The sequence below is a fragment of the Copadichromis virginalis genome, linkage group LG7 (assembly GCF_057382275.1).
Source record: "Copadichromis virginalis isolate Kocher_CV1m ecotype Utaka linkage group LG7, C_Virginalis_male_GT1.1, whole genome shotgun sequence".
In the NCBI taxonomy this organism is placed as follows: Eukaryota; Metazoa; Chordata; class Actinopteri; order Cichliformes; family Cichlidae; genus Copadichromis; species Copadichromis virginalis.
The window spans coordinates 7,725,774-7,748,517 of NC_140624.1; the positions used below are offsets into that span (position 1 = coordinate 7,725,774).

General features: G+C 42.1%; 2 protein-coding genes across 3 annotated transcripts; both read right to left on the minus strand.

Annotated features, from left to right (window-relative positions):
• Positions 1-875: 875 nt before the first annotated feature.
• On the minus strand, positions 876-4,958 carry rag1 (recombination activating 1). The gene is made up of 3 exons (XM_085465121.1): positions 4,642-4,958; positions 3,430-4,553; positions 876-2,623 (listed from the first exon to the last, which is right to left on the minus strand). The coding sequence occupies exons 1-3, from the start codon at positions 4,956-4,958 to the stop codon at positions 876-878; spliced, it is 3,189 nt and encodes a 1,062-aa protein (XP_085321247.1).
• Positions 4,959-18,254: 13,296 nt separating this feature from the next.
• On the minus strand, positions 18,255-22,744 carry LOC146704347 (uncharacterized). Of its 2 annotated transcripts, XM_085461442.1 has the most exons (4): positions 22,069-22,744; positions 21,723-21,925; positions 19,941-20,132; positions 18,255-19,601 (listed from the first exon to the last, which is right to left on the minus strand). In XM_085461442.1, exons 2-4 carry the CDS (start codon positions 21,913-21,915, stop codon positions 19,288-19,290), a joined length of 699 nt encoding a protein of 232 aa, XP_085317568.1. In that variant the 5' UTR covers positions 21,916-21,925; positions 22,069-22,744; the 3' UTR covers positions 18,255-19,287. The 2 variants fall into 2 exon arrangements, with proteins under 2 accessions (XP_085317568.1, XP_085317567.1); XM_085461441.1 differs by having other exon boundaries at positions 21,723-22,744.

Here is a 22,744-nt window from a genome sequence, read left to right on the forward strand (position 1 = left end):
GAGAGTCCATGGGGTATTAGGCACCGTAATGGACCATACTGTATTTTTATGATATCAACAAAAAGGTCAGTATATGTTTTATTTTATGAGAAGAATTCAAATAAGTATCATCTATCCTCCACTGTGCAAAAAGTAAACGAGATAAAAATTGGTTCAAAGTGACCTGGCATCTATTCTGCCCCACAGGGATCCCACGATAAAGCACTAAAGTCATCTTTTTCAGAGGGCACTCATGAAACAAAGAACATTTGGGTCTCTGTGATTGCATTTTGCTCCTGCTAAAATGATATATTAATACAGTGGCCACAAATGTGGTCTTTTTAACACGATTTCTCTCTATGACTTACAGCGCTTTCATCTGTTTCCATAAATATCCTCTCTATATAAATGCATAAATGTGTCATATCCTTGCAATACAATAAAATGCACCATTTTTCACAGATGGTGTCGATTTATAAACCAAAAAAAGGAAAAGGAGTATGAAAAAAATGTGTTGCCTCTGCCGTCACATCTTTGTGGTGTAGTAACTAACAGTTAACAAAGCAATTCGAAGTCAAATAAATGTTTAAAGAAAGAAAAACAAACATCAAAAGTGTAAAATAGCATTGTTTTCCATAAAATAATCTTCATTTATGGGTTCAGGTGCAAAACACTGGCTATTCAAGCAAAATCTGTTTGTAATATCTAACAACACACAAGCATCTGAGTTCCAAAATATAAAAACTAAAAACAACATAAAATGTGTTTGGCCTCTTGCCCAAAGCAGAATGAGACTGACTTCGCTTTCTGGAAAGTCAAAATACTTCCATGTAGAGATAACTGACCAATGGTACAATTCTCTAGAAATCAATCAAATGTTAATAGTTATGGAAAATTCAAAAATCAGGAACTTCCAAAGACATTTCATCATCATCCTGGATCTCTACTGGGTCAATGGTAGCCTGTAGAGCCTTTGCAGAGTCCTTGTGAGCTTCCATAAACTTCTGCAAGTACTTGGACGTGTACAGCCAGTGGTGTTTCAGCACGTCCTCCAGTTCAAAGGTCTTAGACTGGCGTGCATTCATCTTGCGAAAACGCCTGAAGAGCTTGTTTGCTGACTCGTTCCCCTCGCTGGCCCAGGCTCCTATGGATCCGTCTCTCTCTATAATTTCAGGTACGTGGGCTAGGGTCTTGTGCAGATAATTTGTTATCTTTCCATTGTACCTATATTTGAAGGTAGTGGAGAGGAGGTCAGCAAAGCGCTGAGAGTTAAAACTGTAGCGGCATAGCTGGTCAGGGCATTCCTTGGCTGGGCAGGTGGCACGCCACACAGGTTTCATTTGGAGGTAGAGTTTGATAAGCTCCCTCAGGGCCTCTCTTCTCTCTTCTGAGGGCACCAGCTCACACACCACGTCCACAGCCTCCTGGGTCATTAGTCTGCGGGCGTAGTTCCCATTCATCCTCATTACTGGTTTAAGCTTCATCTGCTTCCTCAGCTGTTTATCTAAGGCCGCCCTCCAGCTGCGCCGTTCCTCCCGGCTGGGGTTGGCCTTTTTATACACCTCTCCGATCTCATCCTGGAAGATCTTGTAGAATTCAGTAGCATTGCCGATGTCACAGTGCAATGCATCTAGCGTTGGCTGCGTCTCCAAGAAGGGCTTTGCAGACACACCTTTGACTCTATCACGCAGCTCATCTACTGACTCAGAAAAGGGGTTGGTTCTCCATATTTCATAGCGTTCTAGGTTCTCTTCGTGACTGCGGGTGATGGAGTGCAGCACCATGTTTTGAGAGGCCTCTGCACGACTGGAGTCACATAGAGTGCAGACGTACGTGGACCCAGAGGCCTCCAGCCCCTCCATCTCACGCACCATCTTCTCATCATATCCCGTGCCCCTGAAGTGGAAGCGAAAGGATCGAGGCAGACCACCCATGGACAGGATAAGTCTGCTTTCTTTCATTGCATTACGTTCTGCAACTATAGGCCCCAGGACAGCTGTGAGTGTCTCATGGTCTGACTCATCCACAAACATCAGGCACAGAGGCTTACAGGACAATTCTGAATTTGGCTTTGGCTCGGTAAAAATGGTAACCTCCTCCTCCTCATCGTCTGCCAGGACAGAGACAGACATAACAGTGAAAGAAAAACGAACAGCCTTCTCAGGAACAACTGGTCCCCCACCATGCTTCTCGCTGACATCACCCATGCCATCGCAACATTCCTTGATCATGACACTAAAACCTGATGTGCAGGCACTGTCTTCCATCCCACTCTCCCTCAGCCCCTCCATGATGTCCTCCTCCAGATCCTTTAAGGCAGACACAAGTGCCACATCGTACCGAAAGCGCCGAGTGATAGTGTCAGCTGGGACGTCATCCACTGAGGAAGACCATCCAGAGAGCCCATTAATAATGCCAACATTATAGGATGGGGACACGTTTTTGAGAGCTGGCTGCCATTCAAACTGGTGAAAACCAGGGAGAAGCTCCTTCTCTGCAGCTCGAAGAGTGTGCAAGGGCTGAAAGATCTGGCGGCCACTTGTGGCTTTGACAGTCCGATACATCTTATGATATTGACTGCAGCTCAGGAATGTGTTGACCCGAATGGCCAGGCACACAGCAGGACTCAACCCAAAGCCTCTGCCTGCAGAGAGAGAAAATGAGAGGAGATAAAGTTTCAGAGAGAGACAGAAAGAGGCACAGTCTCAACATAAAAAGAAAGGATTGACACATGAAGAGAATTATTTAATACCAACCCACAGAAGCCTATTTCTAGTGCTTTGAAAATACTGCAGTATCTAAAATTTCCTCATTTGATATCCCACATTTGGAGTAATTTCTACAATGAGACAGACAGAAGCGTAAATTTCACACCCAAATGTGAATGCCTCATTGTCAAAAGCCCACAAGCCGCTGATTACAAAATCCAATATTTCCTAAATTTCAAATGTTATAAGGGGACAGAGGGTGAATCAGTGAAGCTGGCAATAGTGATGTATTGGCTGTAGATGAAAACAGACACCAGCTGCCTTCTATTCCCCAGAGAGGAGGATGGTGCTGTCTGTGTAATTTGCAGATACAAGAGCTGCTGATGTTGTTTTGATTCTAACAGCCCCTTCACAAGAGTTGTTATTGTGCATTAAAGGGAGTGTGAGAATGAGAGACTGACAGACAAGATGAGTGAAAGTGGGAGAAAATCAGGGAGGGGTTGAATGTGCAGCAGCAGTGGTTCAATAGACAGAAATGGACAATAATTAAATGCTTTTCAATCAAAATCACAGAAATATTAGACTTTTCTTCATTGTTATTCATGAGACGACTGTATTCCTCGGGGGTAGGTGGAAATATTAATGAGCAAACACTATCATGATTTTCATTTGTTTGTATCCCCCTTTCTTTGCCACGGAGGGCTGTGTTGATTGAACATAAACCCTTATAATAGCCTCTTACCTTGCATCATGGCCTCTAGCTCATCTGCCTGACGGTGTTCATTCCCAGATCTCAGTGCAAGCAGAAACAGCGTCAAACACACAGACTTCAGATCACCACCTTCCTCTTTGTCTGCAAACACCTTCACCTGGTTCTTCAGATCCCTCAGTCGATGCTTCTGGGCACGACGGGTTAGCGAGAGCAAGTGCTGGCGAGGTCTTCCCCCTTTATTGGTTAGTAGGAAGTTATCAAGTTCTGACAGACTCAGGTTTTCATTTTCCTTCAGCTCGTGGCTCAGACAGTGAGCCTTAAATGAGTCCAGCCTCACTTGCTCACGACATCCCTCACTGGGGCAGAGCAGAGGTAGGGAATGGAGGGCAGATGAAAAGACTTTGGCAGGTGAGGTGAGATTATCGGGTGTACAGGGCGAGTTGCAGGCAGGGCAGTGAGGTCCTAGAACGTGGGTAAATTTTACAATGCAGCCACGGCAGAAGAGGTGCCCACAGGTGGACTGAACTGGATCAGAGAGCAGGTGGTCACACACTAGGCAGGTGAACGATGCAACAAAGTCCACAGGGAGCTTCTCAGAGAGCAGCTTGGTGCTCAGGTGATCTTTCTGGCAGCGTGTAATGTTCTTCACCCACTGCTCTCTCTGGATGCTGAACTTCTTCCAGGCCCTGAGAGCAGGACCATGACGGTCTCCAAATGGTCTCAGAACTCTCCTCTCACCAACAGCGATGGCATCGCAGTCCCATCTGGTCCTTTTTGCCAGGCTCTGTGCTCTTGGAAGGACTTTCCTCCTCTTCCTTCCAGTCCTCTGGAATGATGTTTTTTTGGGGTAGCAGAGGTGGCACAGGGAAGAGTGAGGTTTCCACTCAGGCACTCTTGTTCTGGTGAAGCTGCAGACCCCCCCACCTCGAATGGCAACCATCCAGCAGCGGTGGCAGAAGGAAAGGGGGTGGACAGATTCTGTGTCCTCTGTCACGTCCACTTTGAAGACTTTAAGGATGACTTCTGGCCAGCTTGGGAACTTGCAGCCCATTTTACGCAAGGCACACTTGCTCACCTCATCCAGATCTCCATGAACATCGTGCACTGGTCCTTTGACTTTCCTCAGAACCATTCCACAGACACGACACAAACCCCTATAAAGAGCCAGGGAAATAGTGTCAGATCCTTAGAAACAAATGAATATAACATAGCATCATTCACAAAATGTAACAATTTGATTACCTGAGGTGGTCCATGTGGGTTTCCATCTCCTGTAGCTTCACATCTACTCTCCTGCCAGGGCCCTCCACATTTTCCTTGCTTTTCCCTCCTAGGCATAATTTCATAACACTCCCTGGACCCGCAGCATGATCTATTTCTATATTTGGAGCTGCCGTAGGTGAAATCTCAGGCCGTGTTTCACTGGGCAGAGGGGCTTTCTCCATGGACTTCACCCTGAAGAGTTTGAACTTCCACTGAGAATACTCAGAGTGGGGATGGTGGAGCTCTGGCGGCATGGATGATCTGGGACCATCTGTCTCCAGGCTTTCTGCTGCCATGATGAGATGTAGAGCTTAGGTGCTGGAGAGGCAAGGAGAGGAGAGAAGAGATGAGGAGGTCATTTGATATACTGCAAAAGCATGAAAAACAATTTCAGCCATCTGTAGTATAAGATGATAGATATTGAGAAAAGGTTTGAAGGTTAAAAATCCTCACAGGGATGGTTGAGCCAGTAGTGTCTTCTCAGTATTGAGACCATGACACAATCCAAAAGCTTTACTTGATTCCTGCTGAATTTATGCTCATAACACCCTGAAATTCCCACTGAATAGAGAAGAGCAAACCTTGACCTAGACTGCTGTATTATACCATAAGTGGCATTTAGATCTTGTGTAAAATGCATGAGACAAGCACTAGGGGATCGATACAACACCAAAATCCTCATTTCACTCATCTTCAAGCCCATCACTCAGTAAGCTACTGTGACTTTTTTTTTTCTTTGACACAGCAAGTTTGCTAAATGGGAAACCTTATCCCAGCAAGGTTGTCAATCATTTATATTAGTTGTTTTCTTGGCTGGCAGGAGAGCTGGAGCCCTGAAAGCTTCCAACTGGCACTTTTAATGCAAGGAAAAATCGGAAACACAGCAAACTTATTACATATTACATAGATATTGACCAAACCAGATGCAAAAGAAGATGAGAAACCATCATATTGAATAAACATCATAAAGAATTATTCCAAACACAAGATTGTTCAATTTCAGCAGCCAAATGCTCTTATGATACAGCACAGGTAAGATCAATGACGGTGCTACACTGATGGGCCCTATTTCATCTTCTCCCATACTATCTAGGTTCTATTACCAGTTCTGACAATAAAGCAGTCAAACAATCTTAGAAACTAATAGTTCAATCTTTGCTCTTACCATTTCACACCTACAGCATTCACACAGTTGAATCTTCTGTCTATCCATCTTTCAATGATCTCACTACATTTTCATCCTTGGAGGCTCAAATCTGTCAGTCTCCTTATTTTCTCAGCTCTCTCTCTGTGTACTTCTCATGCTGAACTCCCCTTTGAGACAAACAGCTGAGCCTGTGTGCATGTGTGTCAGCTGGGCTCTTACCTTGTTTTTCAGTCTCAGCTGGCGTCAGCTCCCTTGGGGGCTCCTCTCTGCATGGGAGCACAAGGAAAGCCCTGGAGCTAGGCCCTTACACCCTACATATACTGTATACGTTTGAGCCAGTCACAGCTTGAAGCTTCTGTTACCAGGAGTCGTGGCTCCATAAAGTGGGAATGCTCCTGACTGTCTCATTGGGCCTCATATTTATACCCATCCTTTGGTGGAATCCCAACAGTCAACCACTGCCACCTGATCGAGGCAGCTGAGGAAAGAAAAAAAAAACAAGGTCAACCCCAAAGAACAGTTGTAACATGTGCATGCTGAGAATCCAACAGCATACCCCCAAAACAAACAACTTTTTACCACACCACACTTATCCTCAGCTAGACACACTTGCATGTCTAGCTATCTTCATCCAGGTGGCCTCACTGTGACAGAAAGAGCAATACTGTTAAACCTTTGAAAAGGCTGAAAGTGCAGAGACGTAGCAGATCACAGGATAAGTGGTCAAGATTAAAAACAAAACTGAATAATGGTGGGGGATTTTAACAGCATAAATATCTGAATAATCAAGAAACGGGAGGAACTATAACAATAACAAAGACTTGTTGTTGTAATCTTCATTCTAATCATCTTTCTTTTCCCCTGGCATGTCTAAGTGTTTGTGACTTCTGCCTCAGCAGTCCAAATGGGGGCTGCTGTGACAAACCAAATGACAAAGCCAGTGACACAAGTGAGTCATATTAGGTTGAATATCAATTTGTGCGCAAACGTGTGTGTGTCATATTGGAGTGTGGGTGCTCACTCACTGTGGTGGTTACTATTTTAAAAATAATGCTTCAAATGATGACTTATAGAAACTGCACACACCCAAACCAACAAGTGTTGATCTGTCTGTCAGTTTGTTTGTTTGTGCATTAAACTGCATTGTGCTTCATGGTTTTTGTCCACAAATTCTTTTGATCAGCACCTCATTTACCTATAACTTGTCAGCATCAAAGCAGCACATTTTATTCATCTTTTCAAATATTCAGTGTCTGTCACCATTCAAAATGAGTTTTAATTAGACAGCATCATTTGATGTAATTTCTCAGCAGGTATGGGGAGTATTTGCCCAAGATCATTCTTGTTTGTAATTATCCAGGGGATTAATCTGGTGTATTCACCACAGGAGCCTGTTGCTGTTGCATTGGCTTTGCCAGCCAAGTCATTAGATACACAGTCAGTGGGCACCAAACAACAGTTGGGTCTCTCCCACTCTTGTCAGCTTAACAGGGGAGCAGGATGAATACTGGCAGGCTTTGCAGCTTATATTTGGCGCATATGTCCAAGTGTGACCTCAGAGAGCAGTAGCAGTTTTTGTTCGTCCGTCTCTTTCTTTCTGTTTGATGAGTACACCTACTTACTGCAAATGCTGAAGAGCCACTACGCAGACCGAAGCTGGCGACAAAAGTGCTGTTTTCTAGGCCTGCTCATATCTATCAGACACACCTGAGAGATCCGAGGTGCACAATGCTTGATTCATTATATATCCAAGAACAAGCAAATGATGGATTGTAGCAAGATGTTCCAGACCTATTTATAGTTGATATTTAGATTTATGATAGCCAAGTAGCCACATGTTTCCAAGGTAAACGCCACACCTAACTCTGTGGCAGACAGGGACAGAGCTGCAGATGTCTGCCTGACAAACAAGCAGTCACCCCCTGAGACCCTCATCTCTCTACGCCTGCTAATTGACTTGTTATTGATCAATTCAAAGACAGTCTGATTTATGGGAAAGAGGACTTGTGGAGACAGCCACCTGGCATGGAGCAGAGTGTTATGAATGTGAGGAGCAAACCCTGGGAGACATAGAGGCTGCAGTTTAAGAGGACATACAGGAGTTTGCAATGCACCACTGAACTGACACCTTGCAGTTGGTGGGGGTGTTTGTTTGTTTGTTTTTTTTCATTTTTTCCAGAATGCAACAACAGCGTGTGTGTGTGTGTGTGTGTGTGTGTGTGTGTGTGTGTGTGTGTGTGTGTGTGTGTGTGTGTGTGTGTGTGTGTGTGCAGTTGAATGACCATAAAGCAGGTGTGTGCTGAGGGAGGGGTGAGCAGAAATATGGCTGGGCCGCTATATACTCTATATTTGAGAGAAGGGGAGGTGGTGGGGGAAGATGGGTGGGAGGGGCTGCTGTGCGTCTGTTTGTGAGTTTGCTCTGGTGTTTGGGGGATTATGCCGAAGAACAGTTCAAATAAATATAAAGTACTTCCTACTAATCCATCCTGAGAAACTTCAGAATGATCAGAATCAGAATCGTTACTTATGGATCTATGTGTACAAAGCACAAGAACACACAGAGAACTAGACGGACAAAAGAACAAGAGGGAATGTGTACTGGGTGAAAGACAGAGAAAGGGGATATAGTAGTGATCTTGTGTAAAGGAGCTGCACAGGATAACAGGCTTAGCTCAGAATGGAGAACACAAAAGGGCTTAGGGCTGATTGCATGCTGTGACAAGGAAAGGGGGAAAGAGATCAAACCTTCCAGGAGAACTATATAAGCCAAAAGTCCAAAAAAGATCCCCTGACAGCCCAAGCCACATAGCAGCTTAAAGAAAAGTGTCAATAGCAAAGATGGACAATAGATGAATTCCGCAGAAGCACTGGTAGCCTACTTTCCTCACTGGGAATAAAATGTCAGCAATGTCCACATTTGAATAGACTAAACCAAAATTACTGCATGATATTTCAAAATGTCATGAAGAATGTGTGCATCTTTGTGATTGCATCGAGGTAAAGGGGGCATTTCACTCCCATATTCCCACTGTGTTATGGAATATTAAGCGTTTAGTATGCAAATTCTTATCTGAAATTTCAAAGCACGTTCAACAACTTCTTCAAGCCGATTCTCAGTAAGTCACCTCCTACTGTCCATTTTTTCCATTCCTCATCCGGAGACATGATTGGGTAGATTAATACTCAAAGAGGTAGACTTCAGTACGGAGCTATTCGTCAAAGCTACCTGCCAGAACAAACCCTTTTCCCCACTACTCATATTCCCCCTCGTTCATCTCCGCTGTCTCTCCCACTCAATGTCTTGTTTTCCTCTGCTTGGCCCTCTCTTTTCAGGTTTTGTTAATAATCAAATGTGTTATTATTCCAATGAGGTGATTAATTACCACCCACCCTTCCCTCTGTTCCACAGGTTAACGTGCTTGCAATCACAGAGTGACAGCCATCTGAATGATCTCCCTCAAGGCCTCATGTGACCTCATATTGCTCGCCTGCATTTGTTGTTGGCTCATCCCGACTACTGGAGCTTTAACAGAGAGCAGAGAAACACAACAACGTCACAGCTTCTACAAATAACATCCCCCACAAGCTGCTGACAGCCTGACACCCCAATATCTTCCATGTCCTGCTTTCCAAATATTCATTTTATTGGATAGTCTAGTCTTGGGACCATATTAGTTCATTCCAAGTCTTGCAGTACCCTGAGGCACTGCAGTTATTTTGGTTTTGGACCAGTTCCATTCGTCTCTTTTGTTCTGGTAAGTAAAAACAATGTGAAGAAGAACTTAAGCTGAAACAATTGAGAGTCACATTTAAGAACCATTTTTCAAAGGGGGGGAAGCTAATCCTATTACCAACCCAATATTGGATAGAGAGAGGGGTCAATAATATGCAGAGATTGCAGTGTGAATATAGTATAGCAATCTGAAAAGTGAGACCTGAGTAGACAATCCAAATGGATGTTGATCCACTTGCAGAAAATCAAAAGAAACCCTAAGCCAGATTCAGGAGGAGTAGAGACGAGTGGAAAATCAAGACCAGTGCCTTTAATCAGAATAACAATGCTCTTTAATTCTTTGTTAATTAAATGTAGATTTCCCTGATTGAAGAGCAGTGCTGCTGATGCCAGGGGACCTCCAGTCACATAAATATCTACTCACTGAATTTGTCTTGTTTAACCATGCATTAGTTCTCTTTTCCCAAACTGTCTGGTGCTGGTTTACACAGAAGGTCTGTCAGCTGAAGGATAGTATCTCGCAAACAACTCCTCAAGATTTCAAACGTTCTGCATCCTCAAAGGGAGGATTTCTTGGCAAATTGTTAAACACCTTCATAAGTGGGTTACATCCAGACACTTTTTAAAAGAAATGAGAGTAGTGGTGAATTCTCCGCTTCTAAATTTCACACCATTTCTCTCTTTCCTGGTCATTCTCCCTGTTTCTCTTCCTCACTACCTCCCTCCCTCAGTCCCCCTACATCAATGTAATGAGCAAATCATGGCCACTAGGGAGAGATGTAGAGAGAAAAATTGGTCCCATTATGTGTCAAGCTGTGTGAAAAGAGCAGCGCTGTTGTCTGTCAACTCTAACCCCCAGCTGTCCCTGGTCTTAACTTCCAACCAAACACAAAGAGGTCTTTTCCCACACGTAGATCTGCTTATTATTTCCCCGTCTTTTAACTAAAAAGTCCATTATAGAAAATGCCAGGACAGCCATGCCCTTTTCTGCACCAGCTCTGGCAGAGCTCAGACAAGGGAACAATGGACACAGTAACACACGCTGATTCAGGGCTGATTTAGAGTGACTGGTCTTAAACCTGACTTATAGAGTACAGTAATTATAGGAGTTGAAGGGAGGGGCTGTTAAAGATGCTGTGGTTAGGTGGGGGCATGTGTATGGAGGCTGTTGTCATTTGGCAGCCAGTCCACTTGGAGAGAGAAATTACTATTCGAGCCAGAGCCTGGGTGGTGGAACATTTATCAAACAGTCATCAGAATGATTCACATGATCCAGTGGGGAGCCATTATTTCACCAGTCCAGTCTCTCAAGGCAACCTGCTAGTGGCAAGGATGATGACAGCTATGGGCTTTATAAGCACAGGAACAGACATATAGAGTAATTGTTTGAGAACAATAGTTTAGAAAGTCCTATCTCTTTTCAAAGACTCATATGTAGTCTGTGGATTGGACTAGACTGAGTGGGGAAAAATGAGCAGTTAAGCCCAACTTGGGGGCATATGGCATTTCACTGTAGCAGAACACAGAGATGCCTCAGGTAGGGACTGACAAACATGTGGTCCCTGTAGTTGGGGGGGGAGAGTAACTTGCACTGAATACATAAAGATCACAAATAAACAGACCATCCACCTGCTCAGCAACTGTTTTGGGACCTTGTAGAAGGTATTGATACAGTTTTTCATTTGCTGGCCTGGCAGGTACAAGCAAGTATAACAATCTCTGCATAAGCAAATAAATTCCTAAGTGAATAGGGAATAACAGAAAGAAGCAAGGCAGACCTCTGGAAGGCTCCTCATAATAAGGATGATAAAAATGCAATTCTTCTATTCATTTTCCCCTCACTTTTCCTTAACGTGCGTTCCCTTTTGACTCCTCTGGGATGCACATCATTGTAATATACACAGATTTTCATTTTGTCCCTTTTCTGTGAAAGACCTGCGGGATAGGCAGGGACAGAGAGCGATTGTGACTGTTTATTTAGTCAGATCATCTAACGTGTGCAGAACAGATTTGAGCTGAAGAAGAGGCCATCTACACGGTGGCAGCTGCCACCAGGAAATAATGCAGGATGATGACTGAATGGTTTAATGAACAATGCTGTCTCAGAAGTTACTCCCTCATTCATAAATAGCTTCAACATTAACGTCATGCTTAACTTGCGGAGATTAAAAACCGACAATTTAGATGCTTATGAATAATCCTCATCACTGATAGGTGGAGTGTTTCGCAATGATAGCACATCTATTATGGTGAAACATACTGTACACAGCCCCATTTTGAAAAATGCTGGGGCTCTGTGTAAAATGTAAATAACAATAGAATGCAATAATATTCATATTTCTTATGTTAAACGTTTCATATAAAACAGTTAAACTGAGAAAATGTACCATTTTATTTAAAAATAATTATAATTTTGATGCCAGAAACACATCTCAGAATAGCTGGGACAGGGCTATGTTTACCACTCTCTCATCTTCTTTTATGTGCAAGCACCTGGGAACTGAGGAGACCATTCGTGTGGCGTTTGGGAGAGGAAATATCGTCACATTGTTGTCTGACGATTTTAGCTGTTCAACAGTCCTGGGTCATCTTTGTCATGTTTTTTGTGTCATGATGCACCAAATGTTTTTAACTGGTGAAAAGTCTGGACACTCTGCCACTATGAAGCCATGCTGTGTAATAGTTCCAGTATGCAGATATGGAGAGAAATGATCCATGTCTGTGGAATATGTGTTCAAATGTGTAGCTGATGAGATACTCAGATCTACAAGTGTGAAAACTTCCACATGCTCTCTCTAGAGAGCAAGTCAGGGCATCACTAATGTAAGGAATCTGTGGGCTTTGACTGTCTAAAATTTTTATGGCAAACCAGGTATTTTTATCCTAGCAAAAATGTTGGGTGGGCAGAAAACTGACAAGCAGACACTAATCCCATCGGTCACAATAGCGACCCCCAAAAAACCTCAGCACTTGGAAAGTTTTAAAAATTGTTTCTGAATTATGCATCAACACCTTTTAAGCAAATATTGAAATAATAAATGTTTATTCCCTGACAGTGCCACGAAAGGAAAATATCTCCATCAAAGCCACCAAACAAAACTTTATTAAAGTATGTTAACATAAAGATAGGGGCATTTGTTTTGGTACACATCAAATCTAGTACTGATGTTTATAGTTACAGTGATTCATCTTCGTTCAGTGTGGTCACAGAATGGCTAAACAGGTTATCAACAATAGTGACCCAGAAAAACACTTAAGCAGTTAAAAAGTCGTAAAGATGTTTCTGAATTATGCACTGATGCATTTTAAGCAAATATTGAAATAATAAAGTGTCTCCGTGAAATATATGCAGTGTCACATGTTTAGCATAAATTCTCCCACGACCAGAGTTGTTTGTTCGCCGTCTGAACGATGAGGAAAAAGTCTCCATCAAAGCCCCCAAAGCAAAAGTTTATTAGAGCACGTTACATAAAGATGGGACCATTTGTTTTTGTGCACATCATGTTTGACTTTGTTCTGTGTGGTTGTAGAATGACTAAACATCTTATTGGCTATCATTAGTGGCCGGCAGGATAATGTAGCACACCCTACACGCACTTAAACAGACTGATCATTCTTTTTCTTACTATCACAATCACCAAGGACAGCGATTGTGATAGTGTTGGGTCAAATATGGAGTATGAAGGGGAGACAGGCTATTTGCCAACCAGGCTGTTGAATGCATATGCCAAATTCGTGTGAAAAGATCATGACAGGAACAACATTATCAGTGACATTGACGTCCCCCTCCCCACACCTTCTCCCCCATCCCTCTCCACTGTAAGTGATGAAGTGCCAAAAGCCTCTATCTACCATAGGGACCAACCACAAAAGCTGCAGGTAGCCCCCGAGATACTTAAATTCCTCCACTTGAGACAACAGCTTGTTCGCAACCTGGAGTGGGGCACTCCACCCTTTTCTACCAGAGAACTGTGGTCTCACACTTGAAGGTATTAATTTCCATCCCAGCCACTTCACACTCAGCTGCAAAACACCTTAGTGCAAACTAGAAGTCTTTGGTCAGCGAAGCAAGCAGAAGTACATCGTCTGCAAAAAGCAGAGGTGAAATCCTGAAACTGCTGAACCTTCTGCACCTGCAACCTGCACCTAGAAAATCTGTCCATAAAAACCATGAACAGAAAAGATGACAAAAGGCAGTTCTGACTGAGTCCAGCAACCAAGTCTGACTTATAGTCAGCAATGTGAACCAAACTTGTACATGGTTAATGGGGGCTTATGAGCACTGGATACACCAACACCCTTCCTGAAACTTCATCCACCTGAAGCACTGCCCTGGACACCCCAGGAGACATGTTCAAATTCTTTGCTTTAAATCCACAAGTTACATGTAGACTGTTTGAGAAAACTCTCAAACACTCTCAAATATTGTTGATAAGATATAGAGTTCATCCAGTGTTCTGTGACTAAGATGTGTCCACACATTTGCTCCTGAACCCAAGGTTCAAATAACAAACCTCTCCAGCACCCTCGCGTAGACCTTATTGAACAAGCTGAGGAGTGTGATGTCCCTGAAATTGGAAGACATGCCTTCCTGTGTTGCTATATAGTTTGGTAGAATCACCTTAAAGCCAACTAAGGGCCACTCCATGGCCTCACCAAACTCTTCCCACACAAGTTTTGCTTCAGTTATTGTCAGATTTGCATTCTGTATTTGTCAGCTACTTCCCAATTCCCTCAAGCTATTCAGTCTCGATAGGACTCCTTCTCAAGCTTGACAGCTCCCTTCATCTCTGGCGTCCAGCATCCGGTTGCCATGCTATTTCCATGACTGCCATTAACCGCTTTACAACTGTAACTTTGTACATCAGTAGATGTATGGCTCATGGTCCATTAATGTCCCCAGCATTCCTTGGAATGTTTCAAAGTTGTGCATCTGCTAGATGTTATCAGTGGACCCTTACTGTGTGTCTCACCATGCCAAGCCTGTCCAGCATCCTCCATCCACCACCAATATTTATGTTCAGTACTAAAATGTAATAATGCTTTTTGTGTTTTTTCTTGTTTTGTCTCAGTATTCATATCAGGACTAAAAAATAAATTTAAATTTTTGAGTTTGAGTTTGAGGGGTTGTCATAGTGTTCTAGTTTAAATATATTAATTCCCACACTCGAGTCTCACAGCTGAAACATTATTTACACTTTTTCACCTACTTTTCCATTTAATAAAAAAAACTGTCACTGAAAAATTTGAAAAATTCTGGATTAAATGGGTTAATAGCACATTATTTGCTAGGTTAAAAGTAAAGTTCATGACAGATTTTTCTTGTTATTGCTCCATATACTGCATTAAAATCCATGAGGTGTCAAGATAGTGAGTTTTTTTGTCTATTTTATCATCGCTGCCTGCCTTTTAGACTTGTAATTATGCACAATAATTTTTGCAAAGATTAAAGCAACAAGGTTTCCATGTCTTACATTCCTCTACCTCCTTTACCACCTCATGCCATTCATTGTCATTGTGAAAAGGTGTGTGACTCCCAAGTAGAGCAGAGCCCATTATCGTAAATAGGCCAGTAAGTAACTTCACACAACGTCTCCTGGAGGCTGATAGAATATAGAGTGCGCAAGCATATAGAGTGTGCAAGCTCACTCTATATGCAAAGCAGAAACACACTGTTAAAGAAACTGGAGCCAAGTGATTATATTTGTAATTTAATTTCCTTGATCACATAGAGATAAGAGAAGAGAGAGGATACAGCTGGCCAGGGATGACTAGAGTGACGAGAATGTGACTACGGCTTTATTGTCTAGACCGAAATGTCCAAGGCGACACCACTTACGAACAAGGGTACCGCTGGGCAAAAGGGGTAAGCCCACAGACATCACAAGTCCAAACTCAAAGACACAAAAGCAAACTTGGTGGCAGAGACAGCAGAAAGAGTCTGACAATACAAAAAGAAAACCCCAAACACACATCTTGCACTTAAATTCAGTGATCACAGAATGATCAAGAAACTCCCTTTTTTCCCTTTTCTAAGCTCTGCTACTGTGTATGTCTTCTTGTAACCAGGTGGTCTGGTCCAGTCACAAAGAGCAATGTCTCATTGCAGATTCTGCAGGCAAGACGTACTGAGCAGCTGCGAGAAAAATAACTGAAGGACACAAGGTGCACTCTCATGCACCCTCTCTCTTTCTCACTCCCACTCGCTCCCTGCTTTACTATGAGATTGTAGGACTGCAGACATCAAATTTCCTGACTTTTCCATTTTCAAAGACTGTCCACTTATACTGATGACAATGCAGTAGAGGGCACAGCACTGCAGTGGTCAAACTCAGATTTAGAGCTATAGCAAGAGCGCGGTGGTGAGGGATGGAGAGAAAGGTGCAAAGTTCATTAAATCTGACACTACACGACACGCACAGAATACAAGGACAGTGTGAAACTATTTTGTGACATCTCAAATCCTCTCTCCCCCTTTGTTCTCGCCTCCTCTGATCTTTATGTCTGTTTCTCCCTGCTGTCTTGTCTTTCTGTGTATTTCCTCAGTGTCTTCACTTTGAACCCAACAGCATTAACCTGTCAGGAAAGTTACAAATGTTCTGACTGAATTATGCAAACCACGGAGAAATAAAACTGCAAAAAGCATGGAGTCCCAGCTTTATTTCATAATTCACCACGCTCCCAGATCGAGCCAAATAAAACTTGACTTATTAAGTAGTCCGGCACATTCTGGCTCAAAACCCTGCAAAATATGCTTGAGAATATTAATCACACTTTGTATACCTTGCAAATCAAAATCAAACACACACACACACATGCAGACATGCACAGACTTTTTGTGATTACATTACTCATCAAATGAAAGCAGTGTCTCCCCCATTTCACCAGAATTCTTTGCAAAAGTCAAAACGATAGGTGTTACACCAGCACCACCAAAAGGTACAAGAGAAAATAACAGTTTTTGCCGATTCTTGCTCTCTTGGGGGTTTTTTTGTTTGTTTTTTTCCTTCCTCTGCAAAATTCAAACTTATAGCTCTGAAAATCAGATTAAGAATGCGCGCCTTGGCACTCTGTGACGATATTTATTTATCTCAATGAACACAAGCACAGGCACACAGCATGGAGAAACACATACTTTATGCTGAGGATTGGCATAGTGGCGGTGCAGCATAATTAGTAGGACATGGCTGTATAATTGGACTCTAATTGATATGAAGAGCAGTGGTTTAGCCCAGGTTATGTTGTACACATGCTGCCAGCCACAGGCAGGAAACACTCAATCTTGGTGCCATCTTCTGATTGATGTCTCTATAGCAGATGCCCTTCAACAATCAACACCCGCAATCTTTCTGTGACTATCTGGCCACCTGTCTATCTGTATGTAACATCTTCTGCTATTCATCTGTCATTTCTTACTTTGTGCCTAACTGTCTCACTATCTCTTTCTTTCTATCTCCATATTGATTTGTCCTGCCTTTCTCTGAAGGCATTCGCAACCTTTAGTCTGATGCTTTCAGGAGGGTAAAAGAGCAGCATTTGTAGTGGTGGAAGGTGAAAAGGCTAGGGTTTGTTTATGAGACACTGGCAGCCATGAAAGACTGTGTTCTTTCAAGTGCCCAGACAGCATCTACTGAAGGGAAATAAAAGCAACTTAAGATTAAAAGAAAATCAATTTTAGAAGTGCTTTTATTTACAAAGAAAATGGGTTACTAAGTCTCTCATTTTAACAAATAATGTTTAAAAAGAATGTTCTTTCAAAAATAGCAACTGAATCAAGAGAGGCACAGCTGGATACAAGAGGTTGTAGTGAATTTAAATAATTTGAAGATAGAATGAGGAAGCTCTTTGGAACAATTCTGTTCATGGATCGCACGCTGATGCAACGTGACCTTCAAGGACATTCCCCTCATTTACACAGCAATTAACCACTACCCTGTTGGTAAATTGAAAAAGAGACAAAAATCCTCTTTGGATTTAATAACAAACTCATTACCAGGGCCCAACAGGGCGGAACTGCCTTTTAATTAGAGCAACACCTGATTAACGCCCAATTAACAAAGCCAGAGCCACTTAATTCTCCCCCACTTTGGCAGGTTGAGAACATAAACATGAGCAGTCCAGCATCTGAGCGCTTCCTTTCCTCTTGGGAAGGTGTGAAAGAAAGTAAATAACGACTTGGGAGGCAGTTTGCTGTCTGGTGCCCCAAATGTTCTGCAGAACCAGCAGCTGCATGCAAGAAATGAAAGAGTTTTTCAAAAAAGGAAGCAGATGTAGGACTTGCAAGGGAAGAACTCTGCTTCACTACACATTCAAGACCCACGGGCTGGTGGGCAACTGTCCAAACAAAGAACCATAGCGCTCAACCACACAAGCTTCTGCTTCCCTTAAAAACATCCAGATACTTTTCTAAAAGGAACAACGCTTTTTAAACTGTGAGTTGCTGAAGGTTGCTTAGTCAGGATAAAAGCTAGAGTCTACCACAGGCAGACGAAGTTTTGTTGAACAGTTACAGTACAAAAAAAGTTTGGATATGTGCCTAGATCTTTTTTGTTGCTCTTTTCTATGGTATACACAGGAATGTATACACACACACACAACTGCTATTTAACTTTTAAAAAAAACATGTAAGCTGCTACGTGTAAATAAAACAGAATCGAATCATTTGCAACTAAATGAAAACTTGTATTTACTGAAAATAACTTAAAGACAAGATACGTGTTATACCGAGAAGTTTTATTGTTTTTTGATAACATTAAAAAAAATACAAAATGGGCAACAACAACAAAAAACAACAAAGTAACAAAATTCACAATTAATAAAGACTTGGTATAAAAAAAGAAAAGAAAAGAGAGTGTTTCAAAAGTCTAAAGGAGAAGAGTCCACCAGTGTGAAAGGTAGTGCAGGCAGACCGTTCAAGAACATTGTTTCTTGTTAGTCCTACAACGGACTGGCAACCACTCAAAGATGTACCCCACGTCCTGCCAAATGACAGCTAGCTGACAATAGTTGGAATTCTGTTGATGCGCACCAGTGTTTCTTACTGTAAAAATTGCAAAGAATTTGCAAGTGGGAATTTCCTTAACTACAGTGCAATCTACTATTAAAAGAAATGTGCATAAGGGACACGGCTGAAAACAAGTACTGAATGGCCATGATCTTCAGGCCCTCATGGAGCTCTGCATTAAAACAATGCTGTAGTTGAAATTATAGTCTGGGCTCACGAATATATCTGAGAACTACTCATCTGTTTATAAATAAACCCAAGTTAAATCTCCAAAAAAAGAAAAACATATGTAACAGACCAAAAATGCTTGTAATGTGTAAATCTGTCAACATTAATCAGTACCTATCATCTTTTACATGACAATTACTATTTGAAGTGTCACATGGCCATAACAATGACTTCAGGTAAGATATATCGCAGCAGCACTATTTAGATAAATGTACTAACTGAATGTCTTGTTTACGTAGATTGAACTCAGAGCCCTTTATACCTGGACCTGATCCTGGCTGAGGCACAAACCTATCATTAGTTGTGTATTTCACTAGTTGGTATGTTATTAGTCCTTAGTGTGTTGTGGTTTCATTTCAATCAACAAACCAGTGAACCAGTCAACAAACCAGAAAATGACTTCCACAGTAAGCCCAGCAGGAAACTTCAGTTCTTCTGACTTCAGGATTCTTTCAGTGCACAGTCCTTTAGCGTCATATTCATATTCATGTCCTTATTGTTTCTGAACTCCATTCAAAATTCAGACATATATTTCATCACACCCTTGTTGCTTTTGGGGCTAAAAGGATGAGAACTTTGACTAAAAGATTGTTCGTCGGCCTCAGATGGAGAGGAAATCCGCCATGGCTCCACAGCATTCTCCAAGTCAGGTAGAATGTCTGGCACGAGAGCCTGTTCAACGATAAAGACGATCGGCTCCACGACGAGCAGCAGGGTCCAACCTAAAGCCCCCAGCCAATAGGAGGAGCCAAGACTGGAGAAGTCCTGACGGATTTCTTCACGGTGCTGATATGTGAAAAAAGACCAGCTCAGGAGGAAGAAGAAACCTGTAGACAGATGGCGAAAATGAGTCAACTCTAGTATGATTACCGCTAAAAGAAAAAAGGTATTAAGCACAATTATTACATGCCTGGAGCTTTAGGAAAGACTTTGCATGATAATGAACTGCAATTCCAAAGAAAATAAAGTCTCTGTGCGCTCCCCAGCGGGGTACATAAATGACTAGTACATGAAACAACTTCTGTAGGTGAGAGCTTGACATGAATGACATAAACCAAAAGGCCATTTGGAGGGTAGTTGGAAATGGAGAAACAGAATAACAGAAATCCAAGAAACACCGTGTTTACATATGTGGATGTCATAGGAAATGAATATATGTTACACACCTGTGGGGGCCATGGTGAACAGCAGCAGGGTAGTGGGGTAGAGCGCCTTTTGTACAATGAGGAGAGCGCGAGTGTTTGAGTAGGAGCGCACCGTCTGGGATGTCCAGCAGAGGGCAAACACCAGACACAGAGCAGCCGTGCTCACGGCCATCAGGAAGGAGAGAACTCCAAAGACCCTCTCTGCTTCCAGAGCTGCAGGACACAAAACAACAGACAAAAATTAGAATGGGTAACTACACTTATATTCATTTTTACACATTCATTTCCACTACGAGCATGATAAACACTACACAATGTCAAATTTCCCACAATATATCCCTTATTTTATCCTCGAATGCCTTTGCTAGAGAATGATCTGTGAGTGCACTTAGGATTAAATGTTTGGAAAACAGGATTATGCTGTTTTCCACCTCTACACTTTTATTCTGGCACTCCACCAGAGTAACTGTCCATACTTCACTATTCAATTAAGTCCTTATTTATTTAATACCAGCTGTTTTGCAGCACTTGAAGAGTCCACTGGAAAAAGGTAATAACCTATTAGCTCTGGGCTTTTTTTTTTTTTTAAAAAAACCCTGTTTCTTAAATGTCTACTTTCTTCTGTCTGGCCAAGTTTCACAAATTTGTCACAAGCCTTATATACTTTTTTTTTTTCTAGAAATACCCCCAGGGGAGACATGTGGGATGCGCTAAAAGAGTACCTAGAAAAATGATATTGTGCTGTTGCCAAATGACTGTATTTCCCAGCACTGTTGGTTTTTAAATGAAGTACATCAAATGACTATTATTCTGCTACTCCGGCAGATGATTTGATGCTTGACGAGAATGTGTATAAATAGGTTTCGGCCAGGAGCAGATGTATAAATGATGTCATTAGCTAATGTCACTGATGAAAACTGCAGGAAACCAAGTGTTCAGGGATAACCTTTATATGTTTATCTCCTTACCTGAAACTCAATATTCAGTATCGTTCTTTTTAATTTTAGAACAGACACAGCATAATATATCTCTTTAAGTCAACTTTGAACTATTGCAGTTAACAGCTATTTACTATATTTTTATCTTTTTAGTAAATTAATAATTTTGTGGTACTTCTTAATAATCTTAATATTGATCACTCATTCATTAGAGTTTCTTTTCAGCATGAGGAAAAGACTTTTTGTTGTTGTCATAACTGATATTTTTTCGTTGTATCATTAATCATTTCTAATCACCATTATTACTGTTATTTTTTTATATATTGTCAAGCAAAAAGACAACAACTATCTTGAGTCCCTTCTCATTTGCTTTCCTTCTTTGTGTATGAGAGCAGAGGACTTATACAATATTAGATTAATTGTTAAGAGCATAAACTCAGTTTATGTCAGTTTATGACACGAAATGAGATTTGAATGATAAAGACCGGGTTTTAGCTCACTAAAGATTTCGCAAGCACATTCAGTACAGAACTGAGCCTTAACAAAGAATGCAATTCACCCGGACAGAAGCAAGCTCAAACTTGTTTACTGCTGCAGAGAATCTCTTCTGTAACTCAGCGTTTTGTCAAATCTCCCTTTTGATATTGATCCTCTCTTGAGAAAAATTAATTCTCCTAAGGCTGAAGCAAGCAGAAGCAGTCTTATCAAAACAGCACAGCAAAGATGTGCTTAAGTCTCATTAAATGTGCTGCCTTTCCTAACACATTTTAGTCAGTCAAACCTTTAACCTAACACAGAGTGAAAGCTTAAGACAGATACGAGATTTGTTGACTGCAGAGTGGTGTCAGAGAAGCGTTTGGCTCACCGTTGATGCCAATATCATCTTTAGGATTCGTCTGGTCGCTTTCAGTGGCGTTCCACTCCGTCCACAGTCCCCTGTCCTTCACCCAGTAAGGTGTCCAGACTGCATAGCACACACACAGGCACCCCACTAATCCCAAACAGGACTGTGAAAACCTGAAGCGACCGATCGAGTCATCCAGCTCAAGAAACTTCATTTTGACACCGCTAAAAGAGACAGGGGCGAGGATAAACAAGAGTGTAATTAGGATGTGCTGAAGTTCAGCGACAGAGGGATAATCTGTCTTAAAAGTAACCTTGGCATTTAGATTATTTAAATGAGCTTTACAAATATAAAAGCCCTGGCTTACCTTTGTTGTTGTTGTTGAAGGGAAAAAAGCTGTCAGGAACCAAGCTGTGAGGTTAAACTCTGATTTGAGTTTGCCGAAAAGTAGAAGAAAGTGTAAAAGTAGTGCTGTGCCAAAACTACTGTACAAACACTTCCAGCACTCATTTGACATATGAGATAATATGCTTACAACCACAACAGATCAAACCCTCCACCGTCGCAGTGGAAACTCCCACCCATCAGGGCTGAAATTTCCCCTTGAATTCTCCACTGTGACTTGCCGAATCGCTGTATAGAGAAAGTGAAAGCTCCAGCAACAGCCATTCAATATTTGAGGAAGCAGAAGTTTATGTGTCTAAAAGCAAACAGAGTTGAATAGGTTCGAAAAGCTCGATCTACAAGTCCCTTAACAGTTCAGCGATTATGTTCGACTGCAATAAACAAATCAGACCCTTGTCATGTAGAAAGTGTGTGGGGGGTGTCGTCGGGTCATTACGCATCACGAAACGGTTAAGGAAATCCCACTCGCTGTCACAGACAGTGGGCTACAAAGTGTTGTCAGCCAATAGCGACTTCAGCATCAGATATCTCCCCCTGTTCGTCACTCTACTCTCACCACCTTCACTTTCCTTTGCAGCAGCGGAACAGAGCCCACAGCCCACCCATGCCAAAGAACAAAAGATAATGTCACACTGAAA

What these genes read in the sequence shown, in the direction of transcription:
- rag1 (XM_085465121.1), bottom strand. Translation starts at nt 4,958, where the DNA reads ATGGCAGCAGAAAGCCTGGAGACAGATGGTCCCAGATCATCCATGCCG. An exon ending in ACCCACATGGACCACCTCAG is followed by an intron (nt 4,554 to 4,641) that starts GTAATCAAATTG and finishes GGCTCTTTATAG; the next exon opens with GGGTTTGTGTCGTGTCTGTG. An exon ending in GCTAGAGGCCATGATGCAAG is followed by an intron (nt 2,624 to 3,429) that starts GTAAGAGGCTAT and finishes CTCTCTCTGCAG; the next exon opens with GCAGAGGCTTTGGGTTGAGT.
- LOC146704347 (XM_085461441.1), bottom strand. Translation starts at nt 22,218, where the DNA reads ATGTCAAATGAGTGCTGGAAGTGTTTGTACAGTAGTTTTGGCACAGCA. An exon ending in AGATGATATTGGCATCAACG is followed by an intron (nt 20,133 to 21,722) that starts GTGAGCCAAACG and finishes TGTGTCCTGCAG; the next exon opens with CTCTGGAAGCAGAGAGGGTC. An exon ending in GTTCACCATGGCCCCCACAG is followed by an intron (nt 19,602 to 19,940) that starts GTGTGTAACATA and finishes ATCTGTCTACAG; the next exon opens with GTTTCTTCTTCCTCCTGAGC.